This window comes from Chiloscyllium plagiosum, unplaced genomic scaffold (genome assembly GCF_037043375.1).
Source record: "Chiloscyllium plagiosum isolate Xiang-an unplaced genomic scaffold, Cpla_swu_hap1 HiC_scaffold_19, whole genome shotgun sequence".
In the NCBI taxonomy this organism is placed as follows: domain Eukaryota; kingdom Metazoa; phylum Chordata; class Chondrichthyes; order Orectolobiformes; family Hemiscylliidae; genus Chiloscyllium; species Chiloscyllium plagiosum.
Window position 1 is genome coordinate 46,537,913 of NW_028270157.1, and position 10,104 is coordinate 46,548,016.

Below are 10,104 nucleotides of genomic sequence, written 5' to 3' on the forward strand. Positions count from 1 at the left end.
TATATCAGTAAAACTGCCCGCAACTCGATTCCAAAAGGTGGTTCATCTCCACCTTCTCGGGGGCAATTAGGAATGGGGATTAAAAAACTGAATTTGTCAGGTACTCTCAAAGACTTTTTTTAAAATTTATAAAAATGGCCTCGACAACTCATTATTAGGGAGAGCTTGGAGCGTAAGTATCAAAATGATCAGTAAGATTGCAGTGGTCAGAGAAACCTCACGGTTACTGGAAACAACTCCTCCTCCGGAGTTCGGAGATAATCTCATTACCGAAAGACTCCGCTTTCCACCGGTCTCCGGCTGTTTGCTCGATTCTCCCCCCCCCCCCCCCCCAATCCCGTTCCCTTTGTGTCCCTGCCCCTGACTGGGTGAAGCAGGGGCAGTCCCTTCCCTGGAAATCCAGCCCTTTCCTTGCGATCCGCCCGCCTCAGCCTGAGCTGCACCGAGCCGCCGTGGACTGGAGGCTTTCGACGGGAGACAATGAGCGCGGCGCCCGGCAACGAGAGCTCTCGGTCGGCCGCCCTAGCACCGAGCGGAGCCGAGGGAAACCTCCGGGCGAGAGACAGCGATTCTCTGTTCATCAGGAACAGCTCCTTCAGGAGGAACTCCCAGACATCGACGGCGAGTCTGAGCCGGGAGATCGGCGCCGCTTCCAACATCAAAGCCCCTCGTCCGGCGTTCATCATCACTTCAGGAGAATTTCTGCAGCACAGCTCAGACTGTACCAGCAGCCCTGGGCCACACTCCACCACCAGGACCCTCTTCTATAAAGGCCTCTGCCTCCTCCTGCTGCTGTGCCAAGGGGGGCTCTTGGATTTCTACCTGATCATTTTCACCGACCTGTACTGGTGCTCCTGGATAGCCACCGACCTGGTGGTGATGGTGGGCTGGCTCATCTTCTTCATCAAGCACTCCAGGCGGAGAGGAGACGCCGCCAAAGCGGCCCCAGACAGCGGCCAGTTCGCCTTCTCCTACCTGGCCTGGCTCATCTATGTCATCGCCTGCACGCCCAAAATCGTGCTGATCCTGGAGACCTCCATCCTCGACTTGATTGAGTTGAAGGTTCCTCTGGGTACCACCGGCTTTAAGATGGTGGTCCTGTCGTCCGTGCCCTTGCTGTACACCCTCATCAACTCGGTGACTGAGGAGCTGAGCTGCCACAGCAGCCACCGAGCGCAGCATTATTACAGCCGGACGTGCCTGGATCTCCTGGACAGCTTCACTCTCATGGAGCTGGTGCTGGCCGGCCATATCCCCAGTGTTTACCTCAAGTACACGGTCACCGCCGTCTACTTCGTCGCGTTTTTCATCCCGGTTCTCTGGCTCTACGAACTCAACTCGTTGCAGCTGCACTACAAGTGTGTGGTTTTTCGCTTCCTGTCCAGTTCCGCGGTCAATGCCCCTCTCTTGGTGGTCAGGTGCTTTCTGGTCTTTATTTATGACCAGCAGGTCTCGGTGTTCCTTTTGAAGAATGTCTTTTGGTTGTGTTGTGATTGTGCCGAGGTGCTGGAGAGATGTTGCAGCGTGAGACGTGTCCGTAAGTACTCGAGCCCTCCTGTGCAGTTTACACATTGCATTTCGGAGAATGAGATGTGTGCACATGGCTACGTGAACACCTTGGCAGTGACAGCTCAGTCCTAGCAGCAGTTGCAGCTGACCTTTCAATCCAATTTGTAGGGATTTATTGTGACATTTTATTCTTTGTGAACTCTTTTGTACCGGTACTTGAGGATGCTTTTTAAGTGTTTGTGTATCAATTCGTATTGGTGCTAGTATGCGATTTCTGCACAACGACTTGGGTATGAGAAAGCTATTTTTCTGGACCAGCTGTGCATTATTAGAGTGGTGCTGGAAAAGCACAGCAGGTCTGTGCTTCATCAGGAATCACCCCTGATTCCTGATGCAAGGCTCCTGCCCGAAACATTGATTTTCCTGCTCCTCGGATGCTGCCTGACCTGCTGTGTTTTTCCAGCACCATTCTAATCTTGACTCTAATCTGCAGTTCTCACTTTCGCCCAGCTGTGCATTATATTAAGCTGAGCCATTCCCTTTATTTACGCTTGCAGTTGATTGGTTTTGTGAATTGCCTGCCTCAGTTATTCACGTTCAAGGCTGGAGTACACAGTTTATGTCAAGTGGACATAACCGTAGTAGTAAATGTGGGAGGTAGTTTCCCTGCCAGGCTTTAGTTTTAACCACTGGGACTCCGTCGTGAATTAATCGCGATATTCGAAGGAATCTTAATGTTTAATTTCGTGTACGTTTAATTTTGAGGTCCAGAAGTACTTCGATTCGATCACATTCCCGGGTGGTCTGAACTCACTTAGACATTGTAAATGCAATTGTCAACATAATATAGTTTTAAAAGAAAGTAGGTCTCTACAACAAACCAGGAATTACAGGGAATATAAAAAGTAAGTTCCATATAAGAAATCTGACTTCAGTGGTTTACCAATTTATTAAACCAACACAAATCAAAACTACTAATATCAAGCTTAAGCACAAATCATTTGCACTGATGAGACACGGAGAATGGAGAGTACAGAATAGAGTTAACTCCGAGGGTTAAGTGAACGCATTTGAGAATATTTATACCAATGTCAATACATAGGTCTGTCATGCAATGGTGAGAAGAAATGCGAGCAAGTATACCGTCAACTACTTGGTTATAAACCTAGTTACAAAATATGCAAATATGTTTGCAACAGGGTCAAATGTAGAATATTTACCTAGAAAAAGTTTTATTTTAAGAAAAACTTACCAAAATGGAATTATTTCACCTTCACACTATTTCATGAGATCAAGACACAGCCATTCTTGTTTCATATGAATATTCACAATGTCAATTTTGCATTTTACCAAAACCAGTGTTAATGAACATAAGTTTTTAAAAGGCCTTATATAATTTGGATGCTTATTTTGACTAATTGTATTGTATTTTTCATCTGTGATTGTAGAAGTTTTGTATTGAAGTCAAACTAATATGTTCAGAAGAAAGTCTTTTTATATTTGTAAAGTGTTTTGCACAGTTAGTATTGAATGTCTACAAAATTGTGTATGAATCCTTTTAATATGTAAATAAATTTGTTCTGATTTTAAGTTTGTTCAGTTGATGTAGTGGAAAATATTTATTATTTGGATATTTTTATATACGGAAAGATTCATGGTGTTGAAATAATGACGATTGAAAATTAGGAATAAAAACAGGAAGTATTGGAAATACCTAATTGGTTTGACAGCATCAGCCAAGAGAGCTAATATTTCAGGTCTGTGATCTTTCATCTAAACTCAGGTTCCCGACTTTGGTTTTCTTCTTCACCCAAAAATGCTGGAAAGTTCTGGGGAAATACACAGGCCTCGAATGCTGAATCATTTTCTCTCCCCACAGGTGTTGCCAGATTTGCTGAATATTTCTAACACTTTCTATTTCTATTTGATATTTCTATTATCCGCAATGTTTTGCTTTTGAATGAAAATCACAGCTAATTTACTTGTTGGATAAAGTGGAAAACCAAAGCAGGAAACTAGATCTCAAAGCCATAGTATCATACAATGGTCTCACAATGCTACTTTCTGCACCCGCAAACAAGACCTGAGTGTTCTATATTTGATGGTCACAAGGTCTCTTTACAGAAGTTTTTCTGTCCCAAATTTAGGGTCTTGGACCACTGTTTTTGTGTGGTTGGAAAGTTGGGTGGCAATATGCACATTTACCTTTGGCACATGGGTTTGAATCTTCTTTGCTGGCCGTTGGAATCCTTTATTAAATATATTTGGTCAGTATATTCCAGGGACGTCCTACAGCTTGGGAAATGAGACTGACGTTTTTCTAGCAGTAATCAGGGGCAATCTTCAACTTTTAAGTTTCCTACCACATGACTGTCTGTCTTTTTCATTGGCAAGATTAGTGACAGTTTAGAGTTAGTCCCTGGCACGTGGGTAGGGCCAGGGACTGATCATGGAGAGGACAATTCAATAGGAGAAAAAGGCAGAGGGTAGTGTGAAGTTTGGAAATTGAGCTGGTGTGGAAAACGCTGAGCAGAATTTAGGGGAATGAGATCTGGGACAGACATCTCCAGTGGAGAGGAGAAATGAAAACCAGGGATGGACTGAAAGAATGAAGGGAAGAGATGAAGGATGAGGGAAGGGCAGAAATGGGGATTGGAGAAGGAGAGGATGGGGAGAGAGAGAGATGAGGGGCACAGGCTGCTTCAAACAGGAAAGAGGCAGGGCAGGAAGAGAAGAAGGGGAGATAGAGGAGGGGTGGGACAGCAAGGGCCAGGGAAGGGAAGAGGGTGGAGGGTCAGAAAGTAAATAAAGGAGGGGCTGGAAGAGAGGGGAATTGCAGGAAGCATTTGGGGTGAGAGGAGTGACAGGAGAGGGAAGAAGGTATAGGGAGGAAGAAAAGTAGGAAAGTGAGGGGAGAGGGAAATGGAGGAGAGATGGAATGGGGAGGGAGGCTGGGGGCAGGATGGAGAGATAGAGAAGAGGGTGTAAGGGAGGAGAAAGCGGGAGAAGGAGGAGGAAATAGATGGTTAATTAAAGAGGGAATGTATTGGAAATCGGGTTAAAAGGTGATTGAAGTGATTAGAGGGAAGGAGTGACTCAGACAAGGGGAAGTAACTGGGGAAGGAGATTACTATAGAGAAGAGTAACTGGGGGAAAAGGGTGACTTAGGAAAGAGGATGAATGGAGAAAAAAAGATAATTGGGCAAGGGCTGTTGACTGGAGAGATGCGATCGGGAACAAGGAAAAGGAGCTATTGGGAAACTAAGATGGGGGGCTTAGAGAACAGGGAGGGAAGGAAAAGAGAGTGAGCATGGAGTGAAGGACAGAGAAAAAAAGGTGTGTAAGAGAGGGGCAACTGTAGAGAGAGGAGAGAGGGTTGGAGTTGGAGAATGTAGGCTTAACAGAGGATATGAGACAAAGACAGTTGTTTGGAGATCACTGGCTATGAATTGGGTGAAAAGACATGCAGATGGATGCTCAAAGGTGATTGGAATTTGGACTAGAGGAAGTGAAAGGGTTAGAGAACAGAATAGAATGAGCCTGAACATTGGCATTTTCTGTAGAACCAAGATCAGCAGCAGCAACTTTGAGTGGAATTTCCCCCTTTGCAAGTGTTTGTCAAAAAAGCATCTGGCCCACCATAGTTTGGAACAAATTTTCTCACAATTCTCTGTTCCTCACCTTATTAGTTATGCAATTGGCCATCCTTCTCATTCCATAGTTTGACAAGCAAGTCGAAAATGTATGTTACTTCTGGGATTATCTGATGTTAATGCCACAGGTGTCAAGCTGCACACTAATTTAGAACTGAAAATGTGTTGCTGGAAAAGCGCAGCAGGTCAGGCAGCATCCAAGGAACAGGAGAATCCACGTTTTGGGCATAAGCCCTTCTTCAGGAATGATTCCTGAAGAAGGGCTTATGCCCGAAACGTCGATTCTCCTGTTCCTTGGATGCTGCCTGACCTGCTGCGTTTTTCCAGCAGCACATTTTCAGCTCTGATCTCCAGCATCTGCAGTCCTCACTTTCTCCCTGCACACTAATTTAGTCAGGAATGGTCCCCTCACACCATGATGCTGAACCATACTGGCACAAATAGGTAAGCTTGCATCCTGCTTTACAAACAGGCATCTGGAGGTTTTAGTGAATGAGATGATGGACAGGAGGGCAATTACTTTACAAGCTAACTGCCATGCCTCAAAACCAAGGCAATCTGGACACAATAGCAACCAGGCTTAATAGCAGGATGTTTAATGGTAGAGGTAGAAGGTCAATGATCTGTAATCAGCGAGGGTATGTTCAGCTATCTTCTATCTGTAAGTTCACATTCACTGGGCTAAAACTCGTTCTAACTCTGTCACTGTGCACAAATTTCACAAAAACATGTGAATTTCAACTTTCACTTTTCCAAATATTGTGTCCAGTATGGCTGTCACCTACCTCAACTTGTCACCTTACTACTAACTCTTCCTGCCCTCTGTACTTCCTATTTGTTCTCTGGGGACACGTCACCACCACTCCTCGTTTATCACCACTAACTGTTCTTCCAGCCAATTCCATCTCACTCAATCCTTCTTGTTGTCTCTTGCGGAGACATTTCTTCAGCCAGAGAGTGGTGGGTCTGTGGAATTCATTGCCACAGAGTGCAGTGGAGGCTGGGACGCTAAATGTCTTCAAGGCAGAAATTGATAAATTCTTGATGTCACAAGGAATTAAGGGCTACGGGGAGAATGCAAGTAAGTGGAGTTGAAATGCCCATCAGCCATGATTGAATGGCGGAGTGGACTCGATGGGCCGAATGGCCTTACTTCCTCTCCTATGTCTTATTGCATTAAAATTTGTTGCATAATCAGGCTGAGAGGACCAAGACAGATGGAGGTGTGAGGTGGCAGAAATCAGGCTTCTCACTCCCTATGGGGAGAAAATTGTCAAATTAGCTGGAGAAGAGCATGACTACTTAAGAGAGGATCAGGAAGCTTCAATGGCCAACCAACCCAATAAGCTTCATTATGGTGTGCTGCACCGCTTTTATATCACCACCTTTCTCACTCTGAATCTGGGCAAGTTTTTATCCTTCTTCAATAAGTAATTGCTTTTTACACAGGCATTGGGGCAACAAATGAAGCTCCACTAAGAGGCCAGCATTGGATGCCCTCATGTCTACCTCTGAGGAAGAAGCTAGTCATCTTTCAAAGGATGTGCCAGCAAGGCGTTTTCCTGCACCTCCACCAGATCAGAGAACTCAATGGTCTATACCCCACTAAGGACTGCTGAAGACCAGATGACTGCTCAGCCTCAAGCAGAAGATCACCCCATTAATGACTTCATCAAAATGCACAGGTGGGCACAGGAACAGCCAGCAAGTTTGCAAGAGGTACTCATAAACTGGATTGAAGTTTGGTGGAGTCCAACTTGTAGATGTTAAAGCTGAAAGGGATTAGTCTATATTTGGGACAGTAAACCCTTAGCATGCTAGGACCCTTCGATCCCAAAGACAGCTGGGAACAAACACCCAAGTCTTCCAGCCCCCCTTCACCTCAACTGTGGAAGTTGAGACCACACGTAGATGTAATGGGAGGCAAAGAAGGGAAAAAAAACTTGCTAATGGTACACTGTTGACACATGATTATAGATAAGCTTTCACTTTTGTAAAGATATGTTCACTTGCACTGGTAAAATTGTCATAGTGTAATTTTCACTGTCAAACTTGGTCAAGTCGCACTCGTGTAATAGATGATCGGCCTCTTCCAATATTCCAAGGATGAAAGAGTTTGTAATTGCCAAACATTGCTAATCTTTCACAAGCCACTGACTTCTCACTGCTGAATAGCCTCAGATGTCAAGGATCCTTGGATCGTGATGTTGAGGACTCAAGCCACGACGATCTTTGTGTGAGATTCCTAAGCAGGTAATCTCTGAGGACTGTCAGAAAGAGAACACAATTTTGTTAAAGGAGCTCCTCTGCCCTCACACCCATCAAATGAAGCCTCAAAAAGTATTACATAGATGCTTCTCAGCGAGGTGAATGCCATGCCTCCATAAGGTGCTCTGAGATATGTGATATTTTTCAATTTTAGATTGCACGACCAAAATTTTAATGCTGCTTTGAGAGTAAAATTCAACCAGTAAGCAATAAGATCACCACCCCCACAAAGAAATTCTTGATCCACATCATAGACGATGTCTTTGCATACTTTCATTTCAGTGTGAGAATGTACCAGCTGCACCATATTGTCTTCCAATGCTAACTGTGTTTTAGAAATGGGAACTTAAAGTTCCTTTTTTAAGTGTGCTTGGCTGATTACAGGTACTTTGCAAACATGGCTGGGAGGGAATTAGTATGGACAATGTTTTCTTGCAGCCATTCGAATGTCCTGAGATGCAAATTGATGGCAGATGCATGGCAATACTGAATCAGTGAAGGCATGATTATTGCAATTTCCTTAGCAGGGTTTCCAATTCTAAGTTTTATGTCTCCCCTGAAGAGAAAAGCAGAAACTCCATCCACTTTGCATGCAGTGTCAGCCATTTTATGCACTTATCAGCAGTGACTTTTGATCTGATATGGCAAGGTTCCAACTTTTATGTTTTTGTGTGAGTTGCAGGCTCTGCTTCTCATCATGACCTTTGTGTTCACTTTTCTCTTGCTGTCCCTATGATTCCTATGACCTTTCAGTGCCCTCCTCCCAGCAATCCTGTTTCTGTTGAGCCCCTTCATATTAATATGCTCAGTTTACCCCAAGTGTCCAAGACTTTGGAAATTCACATGGAGTTAATGGGCCCACACACTTCCCATGTAGAGGCCAGAATGATATTAAGCTGAGAGAATTTATCAATCCTTCTGGAACATGCAGTCTCCTCCTATTATCTGAGGTTCTATACTTCTATCTAGAATTGCCTGCTAGTTTTTTCATCATTTCCTCAGTCACCCAGTGTGATGAACACCAACCCCAAATTCGAGTTGCTTGCTTTCCCTAGAACTCCATGGATTTTCCCTGACAAGCTTTCAATCATTATTGAGCAAGCCCCCAGGACTGACCATAGCCCATCACCCAGTGATTTGTCAGGAAAGCCTGATTGTGAACACCCTGTCTCCTGGAATGATGACCCCACAACAGCTTGAACTACCTGTAATGTCCATACTAGTTTGCAGCTGATCTGCAGGATAGATCATGGCAGAGTTCCTGGACTGCATAGTCATGGGCCCTGGACTCTGGCAGAACCAAACACCTGACTGAACATGGTCAACACACAGAATGGAATTAGATGAGCTCCTTGACTGACCGTAGTCCTCCTTCACCTCACTAAGGAATTCTCCGCTTTGACTTTCACGCATGATGTTTTCAGTATTTGTCGTGTGTTATGATGTTGACACTGAAGTACTGTGGTGCCTTACAACAACATGTTGACCCTTTTGGTTGTTCAGTTTTTCCCACCATCCACCTGCCTTCCCCTTGTACTAAAAAAAACAAGCAAGTCACAGAGACTAGCAGTCTGTAACTGAGCACTGAAACTCCTGTGCGCTAAAATAGCTATGTACACCACCTATGATCCCTGATGGCCTGATAACCTCCATGTACGTGTAAAGTGAGTGAACATTAGCAAGCTAAGAGCCCTGAGATGCACCCTGTGCAGATGCATGTATACTTGCTTGCAAAGTGACTTGACAAAAACATACAGGTCCTCACTGCCCCTAAGCTTTCGTGTAAAGTCAGAAATGGTATTTAAGTTGGTTTGAGATCAGACGTAGTGGTGCGGTGGGTCTTGTATTTTACTGTACTAATGCTGACTTGTATGATTGAAGGGTCAAGGAGAATGGTATCCTGCACCATGCAGGAATGTTTTACTGAAGACGTAGTTGGTTGATAGCCAGAAGAAAGTCTGATTTGGAGATGCCAGTGTTGGACTGGCATGTATAAAGTTAAAAATCACACAACACCAGGTTATAGTCACCTGATGAAGGAGCAACGCTCCGAAAGCTAGTGCTTCCAATTAAACCTGTTGGACTATAACCTGGTGTTGTGTGATTTTTAACAGAAGAAAGTAATCAGTGAGCTGTAGCCATCAGGTGCCCACTCTGACTTGTGTGTGAGAAATTTGTACTGCCTAGTTTGTCAGGGAAGGAAAGGAGAATTGGAAATCGTACAGAACTAAGCTAGATTCATGAGATGCAAATATTTAACCTTTATAACAAGACTCTAAACTCACCATTTAAAGCTTAAGGGGAAAATTGTAAGAAGTTTTCTCGAAGTTAAGATTCTCATCTTTTCAGTCTCTATGTTTTCCCAGATTTCTTGCCATTGCTTACACCACACCAGGCAGGGGAAATTTCTGCCTATGGCGTTTGGAACTGATATCAAAAGCAGACCAACCAGTAAAGGGATGAGTGAAACCGAGGGTTAATCTTTCCTTTTTTACAATAATATCAACTGATGTCTAACTTTAAGGGCTACTGAAGAGCTAGAAAATCTTGGAAGAGCTCTTACGATACATGGTCCATTGAAATTATACATAGTTTGCAGAAGGATCATGAAACAGATGTGTGTCCCTTCTTTGTACAGTTAAAGTGGTTCAATGCCGATTGCTGCCAGTTCTGG

The 10,104-nt window shown here is 44.2% G+C and overlaps 1 protein-coding gene across 1 annotated transcript; it reads left to right on the forward strand.

Moving 5' to 3' along the window:
* The first annotated feature begins 319 nt into the window (after positions 1-319).
* Positions 320-3,101, forward strand: tmem121b (transmembrane protein 121B). The gene has a single exon (XM_043709349.2). It carries the CDS (start codon positions 481-483, stop codon positions 1,639-1,641), a length of 1,161 nt encoding a protein of 386 aa, XP_043565284.1. The 5' UTR covers positions 320-480; the 3' UTR covers positions 1,642-3,101.
* Positions 3,102-10,104: the final 7,003 nt, after the last annotated feature.